At 41.3% G+C, this 24,630-nt stretch overlaps 1 protein-coding gene across 3 annotated transcripts in view; it reads left to right on the top strand.

Annotated features, from left to right (window-relative positions):
* The window catches only part of FAM114A1 (family with sequence similarity 114 member A1), an 89,185-nt gene that overhangs the window by 16,666 nt on the left and 47,889 nt on the right, over nucleotides 1-24,630 (top strand). The window contains exons 3-5 of one of the 3 annotated variants that reach the window (XM_007522790.3): nucleotides 6,650-6,737; nucleotides 21,920-22,033; nucleotides 22,159-22,265. In XM_007522790.3, coding sequence (XP_007522852.1) covers nucleotides 6,650-6,737; nucleotides 21,920-22,033; nucleotides 22,159-22,265 — 309 coding nt within the window. Of the gene's footprint in view, nucleotides 1-6,649; nucleotides 6,738-15,765; nucleotides 15,908-21,919; nucleotides 22,034-22,158; nucleotides 22,266-24,630 lie in introns of those variants that run through there. The other 2 variants (XM_060188216.1, XM_060188217.1) reach the window with 2 other exon arrangements.

Here is a 24,630-nt window from a genome sequence, read left to right as displayed (position 1 = left end):
CTACCAGCGACTCCCAAATACAAGTTTCTTATCTCCTTAGGGGTGGGTGTCTTCAAGCACACTCCCCACCAACGGGAGTTTCCATCCATTATTTTGCGCTAGGTTCCCAATTTGCTCTCAACCCCCTCCCCCTGAACAGAGTCCCTGAACTGTTGTAGGAGACCATAACTAGTCTTAAGGTTCACTCTGTATTTTCCCTTTCTTTCCTCTCTTTTGTCATGTCTTAGGTGAAACTTGAAGGAATCCTGCTAAGTGAGACAAGCTGGAAGGAAACTAAAGTATTACAAGAATGTAAAAGTGGTTGAGTCAGGGAGATGACTGAGTGGTGGATGTAGGACTTGTATGTGTGAGGCCCCCCAAATTAGGCTTCTGAGGTACAGCAGTCTTGCTCGCTCGTGAAATAAAGCTTTTTTTTTTATTTCAAGAATGCATAAGTGATTAAACTTCAGATACTACTGAGAGATAAAGAAGTAAAATCATCCCTGTGTGTCCACATATAGCTTACAAGGAAACCATTGGCCATGAGAGTGAATGTGGCAGTGTGAAAGAGTTAGAGGGGATATCCCAGTTGTGATAGAGGCTGGACACAGAAGATGCCTGTTTTCAGAGATGTAAGGAAAAAGAAGTAGAGCAGAAACCAGAATATTTGAGAGAAGCATTTGTGTCTTGGTGGTTTTATTTGTTGATTTATTTTGTTATTATTCTTTTTGATAGGACAGAAATTGAGAGGGGAGGGGAAGATAAAGAGGGAGCAAGGAAGACACCTGCAGACCTGCTTCACCACTTGTGAAGTGACCCGCCTGCATGTGGGAAGCCAGGGTCTCAAACTGGGATCCTTGCTGGGGTCCTTAAGCTTTGTACTATGTGCACTTAACCCGGTGCACCACTGCCCGGCCCCCTGTTAGTTGATTTTAAGACAGGAATTGTGTGAGTGTTTAAATGTATAAGTAGCCAATAAAGACAGATTGGAAGACCAGGAGAGAAGGCAAACCCAACCTACCCATGCCCAGAGACGTTCAGGTAGAGGTGATATTTTATAATTATTGCAGCAAGAAGAAGACATACCGATATAAGAGAATGGAAGGGAGTAATTGTGAGTGGGGTATAGTATAGTTAGATTTATGGTCAATGGGTTTTGCTACGAGTTGGAATATGTTGTATGCAGAAGAAGGAACTACTCAGACCTTGTTTCCTTAAACAATTAGTGGTCAGTTTATTAAGGTTACAGATTCTCAAGCTTTACAGTCATTTCACAGATGTCACTCTTTAAAAACCAAGCAAAGGGGAGTTGGGTGGTAGCACAGCGGGTTAAGCACATGTGGCACAATGCACAAGGACCGGCATAAGGATCCAAGTTCGAGCCCCAGCTCCCCAACTGCAGGGGAGTCGCTTCACAAGCGGTGAAGCAGGTCTGCAGGTGTCTGCCTTTCCCTCCCCATCTCTGTATTCCCCTCCTCTCTCGACTTCTCTCTGTCCTATCCAACAACAACATCAATAACAATAACAATAATAACTACAACAGTAAAACAGCCAGGGCAACAAAAGGGAATAAATAAATAAGTATAAAAAATTAAAAAAAATAAAAGTCTAGCAAAGTTAAACAGTCTACTTATTTATTTTTTGCCTCCAGGTTTATCCCTGGGGCTCTGCCTGCACTATGAATCCACTGCTCCTGGAGGCCATTTTCCCCATTTTGTTGCCCTTGTTGTTATCTTATTGCCATTGCCACTGTTGTTGTTGGGTAGGACAGAGAGAAGTCGAGAGAGGAGGAGAAGATAAAGAGGGGGATAGAAGGATAGACACCTGCAGACCTGCTTCACCTTGAAGCAACTCCCCCTGCAGGTGGGGAGCCAGGAACTCCTTTTGCTGATCCTTGCACTTCATGCCATGTGCTCTTAACCCGCTATGCTACCGCCTGGCCCCAGAACAGTCACTTTCAGGGGGATTTCAGTTAATGCTTGGCCCTTTTCACCAACTTAAACATGCTTTAAAAATGGTTAAGCAGGGAGTCGGGCTGTAGCGCAGCGGGTTAAGCGCAGGTGGCGCAAAGCACAAGGACCGACATAAGGATCCCGGCTCGAACCCCGGCTCCCCACCTGCAGGGGAGTCGCTTCACAGGCGGTGAAGCAGGTCTGCAGGTGTCTATCTTTCTCTCCCCCTCTCTGTCTTCCCCTCCTCTCTCCGTTTCTCTCTGTCCTATCCAACAACGACGACAACAACAATAATAACTACAACAATAAAACAACAAGGGCAACAAAAGGGAATAAATAAATAAAATAAAATATAAAAAAAAATTTTAAAAAAATGTTTAAGCAGCATCTATAAATTTAACATTCTATTTCTTTTTGAAGTACCTCATTTATCTATTTAAACCTTGCTGAGTCCTTAAGAATTTTTATAAATCAATTACATTTATAGAGTGGACCTAAAGGCATCTTAGATAGTATAGTACTATGCATAATTCTAGGACAATTTGAATTTAAAATCAAAAGTAATAACTCAAGTTGCTCATTTTAAATTGGTTTTCAAAAATTGTCTCTCTGGTGAGTCAAACCCTTAAATATTAGTACAGAAAATACCAACTATGCACAAAAACTTTAGTAAGATATTTTGAATGCTCTCAACTTTCCCATATTTAGTAAATCTTCCCTGAGTTGTGTGATACACATTCACTAAGCAAGAAAATTACCTAGAAATAATGGATGTCTTTTTCCACACAGATATTTTAACAGAGCTGCAGGCATGCAGAGCAATTTGCAGCCTCTTGAATGTCACACTGAGGCCCTTTTAAGAGTAACTATGTAATGAGTTACAAAACTTCAAAAGGGTTTGGTCTCACAGCATCCCTTGGTGCAAGCCATACACGCGACCTGATTCCTAATCTACTCAAGGAGATAGAACAACCAGATTTACCTTTAACACTGGTGCCTATATTTTCTATCTAAATGTTAAAGACCTTTGAGTTTGGTGGAATTCTAAAATGTGTACTTTCTTCTAATAATATCTTTGAACTTGGTAGCATAAAATCAGAAATGCATTTTATAGTTCATATTTTAAATGGAATACTATATATGCGCATGTATATATTCTATTTAGAGAATTTTGAACACGATGCAAACGTGCACTTTCATGTTCTTAGGACACATGACAGTTATATAATAGATGCTTCAGTGACCTCCAGTTAAGTTTTAGATGTCTCTCTCTGTCTGTAGCAGACTTTCACACTCATATGATTCCACTGCTTCCTCTTCCCCTCTTTTTAGATAAGGATGGAGAGGGAGAGAAAGAGGCAAAGAGGGAGAGCCTGAGAGAGTGAGAGAGAGAGAGAGGAGACACCACAGCACCACTCCACCATGCACGAAACTTCCTTTGCTGCTGGTCCTCTCATGCAGTGCCAGGGGCTTGAACCCAGCTCTTTATACATGGTAAAGTGTACACTCTACTGGTTGAGCTAGGTCCAACCCCAAGATGTCCCTCTTGATCAAGTCAAGTCTAACTTGCAGTTTACAAGATGAGGTCATGCTTTTGAGAGTTTGGGGGATGCGGACACCAGAAAGTTGAGAGAGCTCTCATCTGAAAGTTGAATGTGAAGCTGCCTATTGAAGCAGGTGGGGCTTACATGGAGAGGGGGTGAGAAGAAATAAGCTTTAAAATATTTGCTGATGGGAGATCTGAGTAGATCCAGCATGCCTACTTCATAGTCTTATAGTGTGTGACATTAAAGCCATTTAAAGTGGAGACTCGTGAGAAGATACATTCACAATTAATTTTGAGCATTTAATTAGAAGGGGATTTTCCTATTAAATGTGCACTTTTAGCCATTTGAGTATTTGTCACTGATAGCAAGTACTATTTGTAGCATAGCGAGAGGTCACAGCTCAATGTCAAAGGAATTTTATTAGTAAAGCAATTAAAGTTGTCACTTGTTATATTGCAAAAGGTTCTAGACTCATTTAACATTTATTTCCATTTGCTAGTCAATTACCAGCTGTCAGAGCATATTATTATTGTAAATTTGAGCCAGAAGCTGTCACCGCTAAGTATGCTAAATCTCGCTAATCATATAGGTAGTGATATGTTCCACGAGAAAAAAAATGTTAATCATAAGCTTACATCTGTCGTCATGATGGTTTAAAATTGTCACTGACTTCCATAGCTGAAATGAAGGAAATCAATATTGACACCCAAAATGAGAGTAGACAGTCATGAATCATCAGTATTTTCATTCATGGTAATAAGCTTCTCACTATTTCCAAAAAGGAAAAAAATATATCAGCTTTTTGCTTCTTGGCACTAAAAATATGGTTCTGTATTATTGACATTATTACTAACTAACATTTATGGTATAATGATTATGAAACAGTCACTGTGCTCAGTTTCATAAGAATTGTTTGAACAGTAAATTTATTTACTCAGTCTTATACCACCATCACTGTCATTTTATAATGAATGAATGATGGCTTAAAAGACTTGAATAACTTGTTGCTAGAGCCTAGAGTCAAACCTAAGTAATTTAACTCGATAATCATTTCATTTCACCAGCTGTGTACACTGATGCATAGCACTTGACATTTACTAGGTGAATTTGTTAGGAATGTATTTGGATGTTCATAGGTAAAATCAGCACCTTCCCCCCCCATCTCTCTCTCTCTCTCTCTTCTACCCTTCCTCTCCTTCTCCCCACCCCCTCTGTGTTAGCCAGATCTAAGTTCTTGTCGAGGCAATGTGCCCGAAACTCTCAAATCGATAACACAGTGGTTACACACTGATGCTAAACTCTGACCAGTCTTCTTTGATGCATTGCAAAGCAAAGTCAAAGACTTCTGGAGGATATTTCCAATTAAGTATAAGTGTATTTGGAGTTTTACTAGGAAAGTAGTCCTTCACATCTTCTCTCAACCCAGTGGATGTTAGAAAGTGCTTGATTGTTTCAGCACCAAATATGGAGAATCTATCTGCCTTTGGTCATTGTTGCTCACAGGTTGCAGCTTTGTGAAAAGAGAGAGGGGGAGAGAGAGACTCACATCTACACCTTTTAAGAACGTGTAAGGGTCCAGGTGGTGGCACACATATCACTATGAGCAAGGGCTCAGGTTCAAGACTGCAGGGGAGGAGGCTTCACGAGTGGTGAAGCAGGTCTACAGTTGTCTCTTTTTCTGTCCTTCTCTATCTCCCCTCCTCTCTCAATTTCTCTCTGTCCTGTCAAAAAATAAAATGGAAAGAAAAATAATTGTTTTAAAAACAAAGTCCAGCGGGCAGAGTGAAGAGTGGGGCACATTGCAAAAATCATTAAAATAAAATGACTCATTTTACATAGAAAGAGGTTGACTTAGAAGTTGTTTTTTTAATTAGGCTATTTTTTTTTCTAGAGACAGAGAGAAATTGAGAGGGGATGAGGAGAGAGAGGACAGACATTTGCAGCACAGCTTCATTGCTTGTGAAGCTTCTGCCATACAGATGGGAACTGGGGCCTTGAACTCCTGTACTTGAACGTGGTAATGTGTTTGCTCAGTCACTACCTGGAACCCCCTAAAAGGTGTTTCGTAGTATGCTTACATCCATAATTTTTTTTTTCTATTAGTGATTTAGTAATGATCAATACGATTGTGGGATAAGAGTGTACAGTTCCTACCACCAGAGTTCCACATCCCATTCCCTCCACTGGAAGCTTCCCTATTCTTTATCCATGATTTCTAACACCAGCTTTTCAGATGTTCCCAAATAATGCTCTACCCTCTACCCTCAAATCATTAAAGAAGTCACAAATCTTTCTAGTATGAGGAGACCTTAAGACAGCCCAAAAAGCATTACTGAAGTCAAATGAGGCAAATTTAAAAAGCAGATAGGAGAGCCGAAGTATCAAAAAGTACAAATAAACCTACAGGAGCTCAGGATAAACAAACATTTCTTCAGCAGTCTGCTTCAGGAGCACTTCAGACACATGGGGAGAATGGGATCCAAACCTGAGACCTCATGATTCCCAACCCAACAACCTGCCACTGAGCTGCTGCCCTAACTCTGATGATGAAGGCTTCTTCTCGTCCGTCCCCTTCTCTCCCAAATGAGAGAACGCTATGGGATGAAAGACCCAGAGAAAGCTAGTTCTAAACTCGGCAAGACCAAGAGGCTAGTCCCTCCTACGGTCATCACATCCGGTGTCCCTTGATGACATCAGTGATTCTAAAGGTTGTGCAGTATGTTTTCATAACTTAAACAACACACTCAAGTACTTTGAAATTTATTTTCATACTTGTCTCTGAATGTTTCAAGTAAAATAGTCTTTCATTTTTACTCTCTACCTGATAGACTTTAGAAAGGGTTTTAGTGGAGGGGTCAGGCAATAGCCACTGGGTTAATAAACACACAGTACAAAGTTCAAGGATTCCTGTTCGAGCCCCTCCCCCTACCTGGGGGGAGTCGCTTCGCAAATGGTGAAGCAGGTCTGCAGGTGTCTATCTTTCTCTCCCTCTCTCTATCTTCCCCTCATCTCTCAGTTTCTCTCTGTCCTATTCAACAACAACAACAGTGGGGGAAAATGGCCACCTCATTGGGTTTAGGGAGCACATTGCAAAAATCACCTAGTTAAAGTTGGTTGTCAGTTTAGGAATAAACAGAGTTGTTGACCTTTGACTAATTTATTTTTCTACAGACCATAGATTCCCCTCCAAGTGGTGGGGGATGGACAGGCTGGGGCTCCTGGGGCAAATCTCTGCTCTCGTCAGCATCTGCCACAGTAGGTAAGCATTGCATGTTGCATCTGAATAATGACTAAACTTCAGAAGCCTAATAGTATATGGCATTTGACCATGCCGTGCACTGTTAAGAGTAGACTGTCAATCCATGAGATAAATAAGAGCACATCATCTTTACTGCTTACTGTTTGGTGTTTCATTTTATATAGTAATGCATTTATTCCTCAAAATCACCCATCAAAGAAAGACTCTTGTTTTTTGTTTCCAGTTAGAGGTAGGGAAGTTAAATCACAGAGGGCTTAAGATCTTGTTAACAATGTGAGAAGTAGCTGGATTGGCATTTGATCATACTATGTTGCTCCTAAAAATACAATTTATATTGGGAATGTGATGTATAGAATATAAAAAATATTTGCATTATCTGTCAGAGCCATTTTAGCAGGAAGGCACTGAGGTAGAAATATAAAAAAAAATTCAGGTAAATAATATATACTATATATGTCCCAAGGATAATGTCATTTTGCAATGAAGCATTAACTTTACTCTGAGCCTCTTAACTTCTAGTAGATTATCTATTTTCACTGAAAAATAAATCACAACTTAGTGTATCTTGATAAATTTTTATTTTCTTGGCATTAATTTTTTTTTTTTTTTTTAACCAGAGCACTGCTCAGCTTTGGCTTTTGGTGGTACAGGGGATTGAATCTGTGACTTTAGGGCCTCAGGCATGAGAGTCTCTTTGCATAAACATTATTCTTTCTACCCTGCCTGGCATCAAGTTTCTTGGGCTTGTATGGTTTTGGTTTTTTGCAGAACTGGGGGCTTCATGCATATGTGACATCACTGCTTCAGGCTGCTTTTTCATTCAGATAGACGTGCAGTGTCGCATATGGTTGGGCACATACATTACCATGTGCAAGGACCCAGGTTCAAGCCACTGTTCCCACCTGCAGGGGGGAAGCTTCATAAGCGATAAAGCAGGTCTGCAGGTGTCATCTATCTCTCCCACCCTTCTCAATTTCTCTCTATCCTAATAATGAAAATAAATATAAATTTTAAAATAAAAAATGGCCACCAGGAGCAGTGGATTCATAGTATAAGCGCTAAGCCCCAGAAATAATCTTGGAGGCAATAATAATAATAATAAATCCTTAAGTGTCCCACTGCCAATTCCAGAGACATAGCAGATTTCTCTGGCTACATGATAGGATTTCTAAAAGTGTTTGAATCTTGGCATTTTTCTCTTGTCTACACCCACAATGGCCAGAGGGCACACAAGGGAGATCAAAGAAATTTCAAAATGTTGGTGCTCATCCTAAGAACCCTTTTAGACCAAACTGTCTTTGAAAATGTAGAAGTGGACCAGGAGGTAGTGCAGTGGCTAGAGCTTTGGATGTAAAAGTGTGATATTCCCTGTTTGATCCTAGGCATCTGGTTCTCTCTTGTATAAATAAATGAATGAATAAATAATCAAAAAGAAGAGACTAAATTTATTCTTCACCACTTGTTATCCGTCACCACTTGTTAACCCCAGTAAAGGCAATAGCAATAACTGAATAACAACTCCAAGTGGCTCCTATGTTATATTTTGGAGATTTCAAGTCAAAACACATGCTGTGACTTTCCCTAGTGATACCAAATAAAATAATAGCAATATATGCTTTGAAACTAGATGAAGTGTCTCTGTTAACCTTGTTGGGACTAAAATTTGTAGCGAAGGAGAGGCTCTAGTCATGAGATCCAAAACCGGAAACAGGCAGTGGTGGTTGCAGTTTGACTCCCAAATGATCAGAGGAGTCACTGCCAGCCCACAAATGGTGAATTGTGACCTTCAGACCTTAAGGCTCTCAGCCACCTTTTCTTTTCTTTCCTTTCCTTTTTTTTTTTTTTTTCCCTACCAAGATTATTGCTAGGGCTCAGTGCCAGCACTACAAAACTACCACTCCCAGCAACCCATTTTTTTTTCTTTTTTCTATTTTATTTGCAAGGACAGAGAGAAATTGAGAGGGAAGAGATAGAGAGGCAGAGAGAAAGAGACAGCTACAGATTTGCTTTACCACTCGTGATGAAGGTGGGGAGCAGAGGCTTGCACCCAAGTCCTTGTGCATGGTAATGTGTGTGCTAAACCAGGTACGCCACCACCTGGCCCCAGAACATGCTCCCCTGGGTGTGTGTGTGTGTGTGTGTGTGTGTGTGTGTGTGTGTGTGTGCGCGCGCACACCATATGAGTCAATTTCAAGCCCAACCCCATAAGGGGAAGTGTCTTTACCTTTTTATCTTTGTCTCTCTTTCTCTGTTTCTGTCCTTCTGTCTGGAAAAAAAAAGTCAACCTAGAGCAATGAAGTCTTGATGAAAACAAAAGGAATGACGGATGGCCAGACAGAAGAAGGAGGGAAGGAGCTCCATAGAACCTAGATAGTAGTCTCTGTTGAGCTAAGTCGTTGGACTGGAGAAGCCCAAGGTCTTAGCTAGACACACTTTGTGTTATACACAGGCATAATATCTACCTATTTACTAACAGTGTATTAATATAAAGCAAAGCAAGAAAATATATATCTCTTAGCTGTAGACAAAAAAAAGTGAAGATTGAAAACAACCACATTTCCCTTGGCAATCCATAGCCACTCCAAAGCCTCGTGTGACCCTGGGGGTAGCTGCAGTTACAGACAGGAGTGCAAAAGACACCATTTATGGCATAACAGAGAGCTGTCAGCTGAGCACTGGAAATAGAACCTCTTACAGTTGTTGAAACTATAGTCACAGTAGTTAAAGCTGCTCCCAGTTGACAGGAGAGATTGGAGAATGGAAAGCTGTAGAAAGTGATTCCCTCTTGGAAAGAGCACTGCACTAGGAGTCAGCAAGAGACCTGATCATAGCTCCTACTCACTTGTGGTCACAAAGGACTGTCACTATTTGGCAATACTCTGTACCTCAAAAGACTTAGTTTCTTTGTTGAAAAAGTGTGGGTGGTGGAACTTGAGAAATTCTAAAGTTCTTTCCAACTTCTTAGAGTAGGAAGTTTCCATAATCTGTGGCTACATATAGGAGGAGAAAAATATTTGTAACCATTATGTTAAGTGGGAAAGCACCGAAGCCTTTTTGACATTTTCCTACTCTGTACTTTTTAACGTCTTGGGGTTCTGGTTTGTTTTGTTTGGGTTTTACCTCACTACATTTATCAGAAAGTAAGGCTGAGGAGGGAATAAGTAAGTGGCTTTGTCAATGCTTATATGAACTCATACATTGCTCAGTAAGTGATTATTTGGGGCCAGACAGACCACAGCTGTCACATCGGTTTCATCCACTGCTGCACTATCACAAAGATGGTTTGGTCTCCTGCCACCTCAGCCTTTGGACAAATTCATAAAATGCAATAAAAATGGTTATTCTTTTTTTCTTTAAATGGTTATTCTTTAAGGTGTTTTGAAGAACAGAATAGGAAGGAAGAGGTATAAAAAATGATTTTGATGACAATTTCAGAGTAATGTGAAGACCAGATATAATTTCTCACAACATTTTTAAAGTACTGACTTAGTCCTAGAATATATTGCCAAGCCAAAAGTGATAGACAGTAGTCAAAATGAAAACTGAAAATGCTGAAGCACAGAGTGAAAGTTTACCATTGCAAGGTAAAGCAGATAATTCTTAGATACTACAGAAGTCCTCAATGTTTCATTAAAACCCAAGTTCTGGCAAGTTTATAAGCCCAAAATCTTACACAAGAGTTCCTGAGGAGGTAGGGTAGGGGGTATCTGATTTGTGTGTTTACTTTCATTTGCCATTTACAATTAACTTTGTTTCCCCTTTCCTGTCCCTTCTCAGGTCACACAAGGTTTTTTTCTCCTACACATTTTAGTGAAACCCTTCTCCCAGTACTGTCAGAAATAATGACAGGGTTTACCGTGGAGATTAGTAAGCTTGTCAAAATGACACCACAATAAGAATTATTTTTAATTTAAAATTATTTTACGAGTGATTTCGTAATGGATTAAGATTTTAGGGATAAAGTTGCATACCACACCTCCCACCAAAGTTTGTGCCGTCCCACCCCTGACACTGAAATGAAAATTCTTAGCTGTGTAAATTACTATCACTATCATAAGAATTCATTTCTGAGGGTGACACTGCTGACAGTGTAAAAATTCTCAGAAAATGATGCAGAAATAACAGGGTTAATGCTGGGAGTTTGTCCATGGTCTTTCAGTCCCCACCAGCAGGGGGGAAGAAGCTTCAGGAGCAGTGAAGCAATGCTGCAGGTGTCTTTCTTTCTCCCTCCCTTTCTGTGCCACCCTTCCATTTCAGCTTCTCTCAGTCTCTACCCAATAGATAAATAAAATTAGAGAGTACAGAATACTGAATTATTATTTTTTTTCTATATTTTCCCTTTTATTGCCCTTGTTTTTATTGTTATTGTAGTTATTGTTATTATTGATGTCGTTGTCAGAACAGAGAGAAATGGAAAAAAGAAGGGAAGACAGAGAGGGAGAGAGATAGACACCTACAGACCTGCTACACCACCTATGAAGCAAATCCCCTGGAGGTGGGGAGCCGGGGGCTTGAACCAGGATCCTTATGCCAGTCCTTGCGCTTCACACTACGTGTGCTTAACCCACTGTGCTACCACCCTACTCCCCAGAATACTGAATTATAACGTGGACATCATCCATTATTATGGAGAGAGAAGTTTGTTTTTTTTCTAATTTCTTTATTGTGGAATTAATGTTTTACACTAGACAGTAGTTTGTACATGCATAACATTTCCCAGTTTTCCATATAACAATACAACCCCCACTAGGTCCTCTGTCATCCTTTTTGGATCTGTATTCTCCCCCCACCCACCCACCTACCCCACATCTTTTACTTTGGTGCAACTGCCATTCCAGGTCAGGTTCTACTTGTGTTTGAGAGAAGTTTTTTTTTTTTACGAAAGGAAGGTGGATTTTCTCCTCTTTTTGCTGCAATGGAGAGCAGCAACATGATCTATATGTTTTCTAAACAACAGTTCTTCACAGCATTTCATATCTTAAATTTACCTATTAGAAGAGTCTGAAATATAGTCAATAATTTTAAATCATTCTACCTTTTGACAGTTCCCTAAGAACTGGTAGAACTTTCAGACAAACAATGAGTTTTGATGTAAAAATATAAATTCACATACCATCTCACCTACCAATTCTGCTGGTCTTAATGGACATTCATTAATACACATGTGCATAGATGTAGAATTCACTCAGTAAATGTTTACTGTACTGTGATAGTGATGATTCAAGACACTTGTGATGTAGCAGTGAACAACGGGGACAAAGACCTACCCTGCTTGAGACTGTGTGCTCATGGAAGGAGATAGACAGTCAGCAGTCCACAGAATGGACAAGAAATTATAGCAAGAGCTAGGAAGTGGCAAGTAGATGGAAAAGTAGAAAGTAGGGCAGGACTTTTCCAAGCTTTGGGTCCATGATTGCTCAACAATTTGTTTGGCTTTGTATGTTAACTCTCTTTTCAGTCACCAGGTTCCAGGTGTCATCAGGATGCCGGCCAGACTTCCCTGGATTGAAGACACCACCAATGTGTCCTGGAGCTCAGCTTCCCCAGAGACCCATCCTACTAAGGAAAGAGAGAGGCAGACTGGGAGTATGGACCGACCAGTCAACGCCCATGTTCAGCGAGGAAGCAATTACAGAAGCCAGACCTTCTACCTTCTGCAACCCTCAATGACCCTGGGTCCATGCTCCCAGAGGGATAGAGAATGGGAAAGCTATCGGGGGAGGGGGTGGGATATGGAGATTGGGCGGTGGGAATTGTGTGGAGTTTTACCCCTCCTACCCTATGGTTTTCTTAATTAATCCTTTCTTTAATAAAAAAAAAAAATTAAAAAAAAAAAAAAAAGAAAGTAGGGCAGGGTAAGAGGGTTCAAGAGTGCAGGTTAAGGTGTTTCATTTCCCATAGCTTTGCAGCACTATTTTCTTTTCTTTTTTTAATTTTATTTATAAAAAGGAAACACTGACAAAACCATATGATAAGAGGGGTACAACTCCACACATTTCCCACCACCAGAACTCCGTATTCCATCCCGTGATAACTTTCCTATTCATTAACCCTCTGGGAGTATGGACCCAAGGTCATTGTGTGATGCAGAAGGTGGAAGGTCTGGCTTCTATAATTGCTTCCCCACTGAACATGGGCATTGACAGGTTGATCCATACTCCCAGCCTGTCTCTCTCTTTCCCTAGTGGGGAAGGGCTCTGGGAAGCAGAGCTACAGGACACATTGGTGGGGTTGTTTCTCCAGGGAAGTCTGGTTGGCATCATGCTAGCATCTAGAACCTGGTGGCTGAAAAGAGAGTTAACATACAAAGCCAAACAAGTTGTTGACTAATCATGAACCGAAAGGCTGGAATAGTGCAGATAAAGAGCGGGGGAGGGGGGGGGGTGTCTGTTTTGTAGATAGCTAGTAGGCATATCTTAGTTATATTCCAAAGGGCCTGTGGCTATACTAGTTTTTTTTTCTTTTTCTTTTTTCCCCTGAGCCTGAAATCTGATATGCAGGTGGATACAAGTTATTGTCTGGGGAGATGATGGCATGACTGGAAAAAGGACCAGAAAGCTGGATTAGGGAAGAGAGTAGCTCCCTAATATGGGAAAGGGGTATAAATATTGTTGACTGTAAACCCCATCGATTTGATGTGATCTGGGGCCCAAATTCAGCTTAGGAGCCTATGTGACCTCTGCATCCCTGTAGATCTGAGCTCACATTCTGTGGTCATGAGTAGGAACATTCCAAGCTGCCCCAATATCAGGACCCATCTTCCTCAGGTGTAGCATAGAGTATGTTGTCCAGCCTCCCTTCAGAGGATGGAACCTTCTCTACCACTGTTGATCCAAGTTGAGGGTCCTATGGGGACCCACAACGGGGTCTATTTTGTTGTCCCTGATAGAGATGACCTGTAACAATGGAGAGAGGGATTTATTCAAGGTCTAAGCCCATCATGTCTGTTTGGGAGCCTCAGGACTCCCCAAATAGGACCCCAGCTGATGGGGTGGCCTGATAGTGACTAAAGAGTCATCGTTAAAGTATGCAGCACTGTTTTCTACCTCTTCACTGTGAGACTGTTTGTTATCTTGACAGCATAAGTGAGTCTGTTCTAGGCCGTGTATAAATGGATTTTTTTCTATCTAGCCATGCTGTAACTTTTGGTTGGTAGTTCATTTCACTCATATTTATGATATATGAGAACTCAATACTACCATTTTATCTTTAATTTCCTGGTAGTTTTATTTTTATCTCCCTTGCTGTGTGTGTGTGTGTGTGTGTGGTGGGTGTGTGTGTGTGTGTGTGTGTGTGTTTCTGTCATTTGTATAAGTTTCAATGATGTTTTTCTTTATTTATTCTTTACTTATGGTTTATATCTCTGCTCCAGATTTTATCTTGCCATCATAATGAAATTAAGTTAATGTTTTAGGGTGGGGGAAAAGATAGCTCAGCTAGTAGAGTGCACACTTTTCCAAACACAGCGACCTGGGTTTTAGCCCATGACCAAGACATGGCAGCAACATGAAAATGGAAAACATCATGATGGCTATAAATGGTTAGCTCTAGAATTACTCTACCATCCTCTATGTATTTCTTGTCCTCTATCATTAAAAATAATAATAAAATCCACCAGGAGCAATGGAATCACACAAGTGTGAAGCCCCAGTTAAGTTCTAGTTGCAAAACAAAACAGGAGAAAGGGAGGTGGTGGGGAGAGATGTAAGCAAAGATGCAAAGAAGATGAAGGAATTTACCAGGCACGTACAAACAATTTGAAACAACCAAAGTATCCATCAACAGAAAATGTTAAAATACTATCTTTCCATTGACTGGAATGATTCTATGCAACCCTTAGAAAGAATGAGCTAAATCGGTATTCTAGGTTGAATGCCTAGGAGAGAGACTGAGACAGAGATCCATGTGCTGGGGTTTTCTCATGAAGTGCTCTCAGGAGCAGGCATTGCAAAAGAGTGGAGGATTGAGGAGTAGGGCTGAGCTGAAGGAGAGGTTGCATCATCTGGCAACCTCAACCTGTCCTCTGGTAACTTGGGGGTTGGGATGACTCTTCAGATATGCCCCCATTGGACAAAGAACCCTTCTGTACTGCTGCTGGGAATGTAAGTTGGTCCAGCCTCTGTGGAGAGCAGTCTGGAGAACCCTCACAAGGCTAGAAATAGACCTCCCATATTACCCAATAATTTCTCTTCTAGGGATATATCCTAGGGGCTCCATAACACCCAGCCAAAAAGATAGTGTGTACACCTATGTTCATAGCAGCACAATTAATAATAGCTAAAACCTGGAAGCAACCCAGGTGCCCAACAACAAGATGAGTGGCTGAGAAAGCTGAGGTATATTTACACAATGAAATACTACGCAGCTATTAAGAATAATGAACCCACCTTCTCTGACCCATCTTGGATGGAGCTAGAAGGAATTATGTTAAGTGAGATTAGTCAGAAAGACAAAGAGGAGTATGGGATGATCCCACTCAAAAATAGCAGTTGAGAAAGAAGAACAGAAAGGGAAACTCAAAGCAAAATCTTACTGAGTTTGGAGTATGGCATCAAAGTAAAAATCTCTGGGGGGTGGGTGAGGGTAGATGTTCAGCTTCACTGTGTGGGGAGGAACACAGACCTTTGGTGGTGGGAATGGTGTTAATGTACACTCCTATTCTTAGTCTCACAAATCACTATTTAATTAATATGAGAGGAGAAAAATGATTTGAATGTCTCAAACTTTTTGATGCATAGACCATAGATAGCTCTGAGTATATATGCCGTCAGTCTAAGCACGTTAGACTTCAAATGGGTAATCAGATTGAATTTTAGCAGTGGGCTCAAATTGTTAATACATCTCTAATAATGGCTTGTGCTTTGAAATGAAAAAAAAATGCCTCCCTTAATGCATAGGGTCAGGCCTCTTTGTCACCTCTCAAGCCCCTAGAGACCAGTCATTGTTGTGCAGTTTGATGTGGGGTGGGGTGGGGAGATATTCCCTTTGTCTTTTTCTCTCTATGTAGAAAAACTGGCCTAGCAACAATGAGAGGCTCTGGAACCACAGGAAAAATAATAATAAAACAGTCAAAAAAGGGGGCCTGCCTCTTAATGAGTTAACTGGTGTCCTACTTAGGAGTCTTTCTTGTGTGGAACCCATGGAAGGTGCTTCTGGAATCATTCAGTCAGGTGAGGTGCTTGCTGTTCCTCTCATGAGTTGTGTCATTTAGTCAGAGAGGGCCTCTCACTAAATTATGTCCCTGTTTGGATGCCAGTTGCGGGTCATCCTAGGACTTTCTACCTCCCTAGCCACTGGCAGCGGAGACCGAGGCGGCCCCCGGGGGCTCTGGCTATGAGGAAGAGTGCGCGGAAAGGAAGGTAACACATGGCCTGCTCCGGGAGAAGCCTCATGGACAACTCGTTTATTAAGGGACACAAGCAAGTAGATATACCCAAGGTTCAGAAAGAAGGTTGAGGTAATCATTAATCCACACACGATAAATAGTTACATCTTGACCTATCAAGTATTTGTTCACAGTCTTACTATATAAGGTCTGGTCATAAGCTCACAATGCACAGGTAGTAAATTACAAGCACCTCAGGGTGCGGGTTGGGGGGGAGGGAGCGAAGTGGTTGAGCAAAGCCAGGATATTTGTGGTGGGTCTCAGGTTGGCCATACACAGTAATTCATGGCCTTTGTTCAAAGAGAATAAGGAAGCATGTACAGGAAAGTTCCCAGTCTGCATCCATCATAAGTTCACGAAGTCAGGAGGGACTGGCCTATCACTCCTCAGGGAGGGGGCTCAGCGTCAACCCACTCAGACTCTCATGGAAATACTGGCTTGGACTTCCCGGACAGTGGGTCCTTTCCCACAATGCTCCAGAAAGAAAGGTAGCCTCTTTCCAGAAGGTTTGGATCTTTGTCAAACACATGACAGGTAAGTGAAGCACAAAGCTTCAGAAGAAAAATTAAGCTCAGACTTTTTTGTTCCTGTGCAATATACTAAGATAATTCATTATACTAAGATATATAGTCCAGTATCTGGGACACAGTAAATGTTCAACAAATGTTGAACACATCAAAGATTTGACATATTTCTCCTCAGTGACCTTGGACACTTATGGGAGATGGATGTTATGAATTTCCTGTGGGAGAAAAAGGAAAAATTTATCAGTTAATGATGGAACTAAAATCCTTTCTGACATCTTAGTTGAGGATGTTTTTCACTAGAGGATATGATAAAAGGCCAGTTAATCATTTAACATTTATTTGCTTTGAAATGACACCGTGTGACACTATTTACTATCCTTACTATCTTTGCAATTCTCACCTTCACTTTGCAGCATTAAGTCAAAGAATGGAAGCTATTCCATTTTAGAACCGTAAAATTTAGAGAACTTTAATTTCTTTAAGGAGCCCTCAGTTTTGTGATAACCTATGAAGAAGCTAACCCATGAGCTTTACTCTGTACTCTTATTTGGTATTTGCTGTTTCTCTCTGTTGGCAGAACCCAATCAGCAATATCTCTAGGAGTGAGTCAGTCCCGGTAAGAAGGTGACAGTTATCCCGCTTTATTACTTTCTTGTTCTGGGCACTAGATGTCACACTAATAAAAGTTTTGTAATGCTTTCTTCAAAGTAGGGTGTGGCATGGTATCTAAACCATAGCTACTTAGTTCTAGGAGAATGCAGTAGAGGTGGGTTCTCACTGAAAAGTAATTCAGAAAAAAAAGAATTATTAATTTGAAAATATAAATAAAGGAACTTTAAATATGGATAATTTTAATATCAATTAAGTATAAGTAAAGATGCGGGGTGTGTGTGTATTTGAAATAGCAGCCTATTATTTCTGTTAAGTAAACACATGCTATTTATAGCCACAGAAAAGAGGTTTCCTTTCTGAAACAAAGTGCTCTGTCTAGAGACAGCTTATGCATATGTACCTGTGATCATTTGTGTTCAGTGATAGTGAAAAGCTGTTCTTCCCTGGGAACAGAACCAAGCATGGCCGTCATCTGCCAAGAACAGAGAAGGTGAAAGAGGAGATGAGATTCATTAAACCCTGAATGGTCTCCGGAAGGATGTGGGATCATCTTGTGTGATTTAAATCAAAGAAACTGGAGCAGATGGTGCCTCCCAGCCTGCTCCACCTAATCTGTTTCTTGATTTTTAGTTATCAGAAATCTATATGAGAACCATTGGTTGGTACTGGAATGTACAATCTTTTTGACAAAATGTGTATTTTTAAAGAATGATAAGGAACATAGACTCCATATATAAATAAATTAATTATAGCCAATGACTTAACTTTGTTGCAGAAATTCCAGTAAGTTTTCACTGAATGTTTGGAATTCATTAGAAACAAAATTTATTCAAGTCCCAGATTTTAATAGGTTGTAGTACATCTTTTTTTCTACAAAATAACTCACTAGTGAATTTGAATGGTGTCCAATGATCTGCAGGTGCATATAGACATATGTTTTATATAGAAATATTGTAAACATTGTAAATAATGTTTCAAAGCTTCAGGGCTTTCTAAATAGTACATAATGAAGCTGATTTCCCTGGACATAACGAGTCCAGTATCTATCTGGTAAACATCAGTGACCTGATTATGTTAAGATCACTCTAATAGATAAAGTTAAGTTAATAAATAAAATACTTCTGTGTGGGTTTGCAATTTATCTATTGTCCTATTTTTCAGGACAATTAGCAATTTTATTTATTTATGCAGGGCCGGGGCCTTGCAGATGCACACTTTCTTTCAGATTTACAGAGACATAGGGAGAGAGAGAGAGACACCATAGCACCTGGGCTTTCTCCAACGCTACAGGACTCAAACATGAGCCACATACATAGCAATCCATGCCCCTACCTGGTGTGCTATATCGCCAGCCCAGCTGCTAATTTTAACAGTGTCTTCTATGGCGAGGTAGTTCTCTTTGACTCTCAAATCCAGCTATGACTGGGAACTTTTTTCTCCAGGTATTAATATTCTGTTGCTTGGGTCTTATTAGCCTGAAGTAACTCAGGTCCCAAGCGAAATCTTTCATTTTCTCCCAGAGTGCCAAGAGACGACCAAGCACTTTGACGATGGCAGCCATGTTTCTCCTTCAAAAACTCAGTCACTTAAAATCATCAGTAAACTATTAACTTTCTAGTTTAGCTTGGGAATTGCAAGGAAAGCAATAACTTACAGGGACGGGGACTGAGATGTTGCAACTTATAAATGTAGCCTGGGAAGTGCCTCAGTGGGTAGAGTCCAGGATTTGCATATGAGAAGGCCCAAGCCCTTTCCTAGCAGTGTATATGTTGGGGTGGTATTCTGGTTTTCTCTCTGATTCATTCTCTCTCTCTCTTTCTCTCTCACTAGTAAATAAGCCTTTTTTTCTTTAAGAGGTCATTCAGATGCTTAAAATATATTTCTCAAACATACTTAGTTTTCATCCAGGATTTCTGGCTCTTGACTTATAAAAACCTTATAGTCCCCCTAATGTTGAGATCAATAAAGAGCTCTTTTGGAGGCCAGGTGGTGGTGCACCTGGTTGAGCGCACATGTTCCAAATGCACAAGGACCCAAGTTCGAGTCCCCATCTACATGGGGAAAACTTTGTGAGTGGTGAAGCAGGGCTGTAGGTATCTCTGTCTCTCTCCTTCCCTGTCTCCCTTTTCCCTCTTGATTTCTGGCTGTCTCTGTCCAATAAATAAATAAAGATAATACAAAAAAAGAGCTCTCTTGTCAATAAAGGTAGCATTTGGAGAAATACCTAAGCATGGAGGTGAGTTGCCAGAACTAACCTGCTTGTTATTGGAGTATTGAAACTTCCAGTTCCACCGATACAGAGATCCTCCAGGGAAGGAGAAGGAACTGGAGGTTGAGTTTAATGGTCCAAGGCCAAAGAGTTCACCAGTCTTGACCAGATACTGATATCTTAAAAATATTCGTGGTTAGTGGGGAGGGTTGTTTCTATATTGGTGGGCATTTGAAGACTTAAGAAAGTTGTTCCTCGAGAGGACAGGGAAACCCCACACCTCGCCCTGCTCATCTCGTCCATGTGGATTGATTTTCCATTGATTCATTTCCCTTAGTATCCTTTGTAATACACTGGTCATCTACTGAGTAAATAGGTTTCCTGAGTTCTGTGTGCCTCTTTAGCAAATTAATCAAATCTGAAGAGGGTGTTCTAAGAACCTCTATTTATAGACGGTGAGAAGCAAGGTTAGTAATCGGGGCTTGACATCAGGAGTGGTGGAGTGGTGCTGTGGTGTCTCTCCCTCTTGGTCTCTCTCTTCTTCTCTGTTGCTCACTCATCCTCTAAGAAAGAAAGAAATGAAGGAAGGAAGGAAGGGAGGGAGGGAAGGAGGGAGGGAGGGAGGGAGAAAGGAAGAGAATGAAAGCCACCAAAAGCAGTGTAATCATGAGGATGTGAAGCCCTAGCAGCTAAAATAAAACGACAGCAAATATTACTGCTAATAGTAACAATTAGTGCTTGAGACAAGCACCTGAAGTCTAAGGAGGGGGTTGTGGAAACCTCCTGCCAAGGGGCCGGGTGGTGGCGCACCTGGTTGAGCGACATGTTACAGTGCGCAAGGACCCATGTTCAAGCCCCTGACCCCCACCTGCAGGGGGAAAGCTTTGTGAGTGGTGAAGCAGAGCTGCAGGTGTGTCTCTGTCTCCTCCTTCCCCCTCAATTTCTGGATGTTTCAATCCAATACATAAAGATAATAAAAAAAATTTTTAAATAGAAGAAACCTCCTGCCTGTAGCCAGTTGGTTGGAAGTCCAGGTGGCCTGGGCATGGGGCCAGTGTTTGAAGTGAAGATGAGCCCATGACTTGTGGAACCTGACACTATCTCCAGGATGGTAGTGTCAGTTTGAGATGAGTTCTCAGGTGCCCTGCTGCTGTTCAAGAAATTCCTGTCAATGTGGGGAAGCCTGCCCACACACCTATTAGGAATTGTCCAACAGATACTATTCAGGGTACTATTCTCTAAGGAGAAAGAAAAATTATTCCAGAATAAAGTATAGGTAAGACTATTTCTCTGTCAAGTGAAGGCTGTTAGGAATGAAGAGCAGAGGAGTTCAGGTCAGCACTGTATTTGTCAAATACAGTACCCAGTGTAGCTCCCTGCTCAGGAGGATCCCAACCAGTGTCTCACCCCTGCTGACTGCTGTTGGGCTTACACTTCTACTGTTTACTCCTCGGACAGATCTCAGACCTGTTGGTGCCCTTCCTTGGTTTCCACTGACTTGCCTTTGGATTTTGAAATATCAGGTCTGGACCCTGCAGTACCCTTACTAAAGGAGTGATAACTTTGAAAGACCATGTTATGGTTCAGTTGGTGTCAACGCAATATGAATTAAGTCCCTGCAAGGACTAGACCTTCAAGGAATCAAAAAACACATGACTATAGCTGCTTTGAGGAGTTAAAAAAGAGTAAAGAGGGGGTCAGGCCATGGTGCCTGGGTTAAGCATATGTAGTGCAAGGACCGACCCGCCCAAGAATCCCAGTTCAAGCCCCCCAGCTCCCCAAGCAGTGAAGCAGGCCTCCAGACGTCTCTCTTCCTCTCTCCCTCTCTGTCTTCCCCTCCCCTCTTAACTTCTCTCTGTCCTATCCAATAGTAGTGCACATAGTTGAGCACACATGTTATACTGTGCAAGGACCCAGGTTCAAGCTTTGCAAGTGGTGAAGCAGTACTGCAGGTATCTCTGTCTCTCTCCTTCTCTATCTTATCACCCCCTACCCACTCAATTTCTGGCTGTCTCTACCCAGTAAATAAACAAAAATAATTTTTTAAAAAGAGTAAAGAGAATATGACAGGGCTACTATTCACAGAAAATCCCTGGGGTTGGGAATCCTAGGTATTAAGACAGTGAGAAGTGAAAGGGAGTAATCGAGCATCTCAGAGAACTTTATCTCCTCTTACCTTGTTTTCTCATCTCAGCCACAGAGTGGAGAAACTGAGTTCCTCGGAGGTTAGGAAACTTCTTCAAAGTCACCTAGCCAGATGGCAGTGAGATTGAGCTTGGATTGGAATCCACATCTGAGGGATTGCAAAGCCTGTGCTATTGACCTCTATGCTTTGTTCCACCGAGGATCTACACCTACAGCTGACAATAGCTCTCTGGAAGATGAGCTGTAGAATCAGCAGACCTGAGTTTCTATTGTATTCACGAATTACATTCATATTTCCTGACAGGTCATGGGTTGACCGCAGTCAAGGAAAAAGCAGGAGCCACTCTGCGGATTCATAGTGCCAACCCTGGCTCTTCTGAAGGGACCCAATCTGATGCCGAAAACAGCGTCCCTCCACGTGAGTGGTGTATTTGGAGGGGAAGATGGGGGTCTTGGGCTTAGGTTTTACTATACTATGTACTTGGATAAATTTTCAAGTTCAGATGAGTGAAAGGAACTCTAAAAGGACGTTTCTCTCTTTAGTGGCAGATGCAGCCACAGATCAGAGCCCCACAGAAAGCCCACCCATTTCTCCCTCCTCGGGGTCCCGGGGCATGCTGTCAGCCATCACCAATGCGGTTCAGAACACAGTAAGTCATTATTAGCTGCTCCCTCGGTTTGCCCTAGTGTCTCCCAGCACCTTCTTTTGATATTTCTGTTTACCAGTGACCTAGATACATCAGAGAAAAGACGGTCTTACTGTTCATAACTTTAGATTGTGGTTTTGTTATGCATCCTCTTACAGAGCAGGAGTAACCTTGGAGCCAAAATAATAAGGGCAAAATTAAATCTGTTTGATGTTTAAAAGAAAGGAGCTGCTTTAGAAGGAGCTTTTTTTTTTTCCCCCTTCGGTTTGATGTAGCAGCGTTCTTCCTGACTGCTACCAGGACAGCCCTTGGCGGGAGGGAGAGTAGGCTTTTAGAACTGCAGCAGCTGGTTTTCCCTGGAGGCTTTGTGCCTCTTCGCCTTCATTTTGAAGAATTATAAATCCATTCAATTAAAAGATATGTAGGCCAGTAAGAAGTCAAGATCAACATCCTAGAGATGTTTCACCTGAGAACAACATTCCTTCCCTGACCCTAGCTCCCAGTTCTTACTCTTCCCCCTTCCACCAATAACTGAGTTTATCACTAGCCACCCTATACCATCCCCAGCCGGTTTTTACCTTCCTTTTAAAGAAGCTTCTTAGTGGCAGTAAAATGTCAGTGAAGAGTAAACCCAGAAAAAGGGGAGCAGTACCCCAACAAAGATGAGGCAATGCATCTGTTTATTTTCTGCTATGCAAAACCAACTAGCAAGGTTGCCTAGAACTATGGTTCATCTTAGGCTTAGTCATGTACTGTATGCATTTAAAAAAATTTTACTAGTGATTTAATATTGCTTTACAAAATTAATAGGGCAATAATTCCCCACCTTTCCCACCACCAGAGCTCTGTGTCCTCATTCCCTCCACTGGAAACTGCTGTAGTTGTCCCAAGGTCACAAATATGGGCTATTATTTCTACAACTACATATATTGATATGTATTTGCCTATTTTTTTCAATTTCTTTATTGGGGAATTAATGTTTTACATTTGACAGTAAATAAAATAGTTTGTACATGCATAACATTTCTCAGTTTTCCATATAACAGTATAACCCCCACTAGGTCCTCTTGTCATCCTTCTTGGACCTGTACTCTCCCCCCACCCTCCCACCCCACCCCCACACAAACCTACCCCAGAGCCTTTTACTTTGATGGAATACACCAATTCCCATTTAGGTTCTACTTGTGTTTTCTCTTCTGATCTTGTTTTTCAACTTCTGCCAGAGAGTGAGATCATCCCATATTCATCCTTCTGTTTCTGACTTATTTCACTTAACATGAATTTTTCAAGGTCCATCCAAGATGGCTGAAAATGGTGAAGTCACCATTTTTTACAGCTGAGTAGTATTCCATTGTGTATATATACCACAGCTTGTTCAGCCACTCATCTGTTGTTGGACATCTGGGTTGCATCCAGGTTTTGGCTATTACAGATTGTGCTGCTAAGAACATATGTGTACACAGGTCTTTTTGGATGGATGTGTTGAGTTCCTTAGAATATATTCCCAGGAGAGGAATTGCAGGATCAAGGGTAGGTCTATTTCTAGCCTTCTGAGAGTTCTCCAGACTATTCTCCACAGAGATTGGACCAATTTACATTCCCACCAGCAGTGCAGGAGGGTTTCTTTGACCCCATAACCTCTCCAGCATTTGCTACGGTTACCTTTTCTGATGTATGACATTCTCACAGGAGTGAAGTGGTATCTCATTGTTGTCTTTATTTGCATTTCTCTGACAGTCAAAGACTTGGAGCATTTTTTCATGTGTTTCTCAGCCTTTTGGATCTCCTCTGTGGTGAATATTCTGTCCATGTCCTCCCCCCATTTTTGGATGGGGTGATTTGTTTTCTTGTTGTTGAGTTTGGCAAGCTCTTTATATATTCTGGTTATTAGCCTCTTGTCTGATGTATGGCATGTAAAGATCTTCTCCCATTCTTTTTTTTTTTTTTAATTTATTTATTTATTCTCTTTTGTTGCCCTTGTTGTTTTACTGTTGTACTTATTGTTATTAACGTCATCATTGTTAGGACAGAGAGAAATGGAGAGAGGAGGGGAAGACAGAGAAGGGGAGAGAAAAATAGACACCTGCAGAACTGCTTCGCCACTTGTGAAGTGACTCCCCTGCAGGTGTGGAGCTGGGGGCTTGAACTGGAATCCTTACACCAGTCCTTGTGCTTTGCGCCATGTGTGCTTAACCCGCTGTGCTACTGCCCGACTCCCGATCTTCTCCCATTCTGTGAGGGATCTCTTGGTTTGGGTAGTGGTTTCTTTTGCTGTGCAGAAGCTTTTTAATTTGATGTAGTCCCATAGGTTTATGCTTGCCTTAGTCTTCTTTGTAATTGGATTTGTTTCATTGAAGATGTTTTTAAA

The sequence above is a fragment of the Erinaceus europaeus genome, chromosome 3, assembly GCF_950295315.1.
Source record: "Erinaceus europaeus chromosome 3, mEriEur2.1, whole genome shotgun sequence".
NCBI classification, from domain to species: domain Eukaryota; kingdom Metazoa; phylum Chordata; class Mammalia; order Eulipotyphla; family Erinaceidae; genus Erinaceus; species Erinaceus europaeus.
This window is presented reverse-complemented; position numbering and strand designations above follow the sequence as displayed.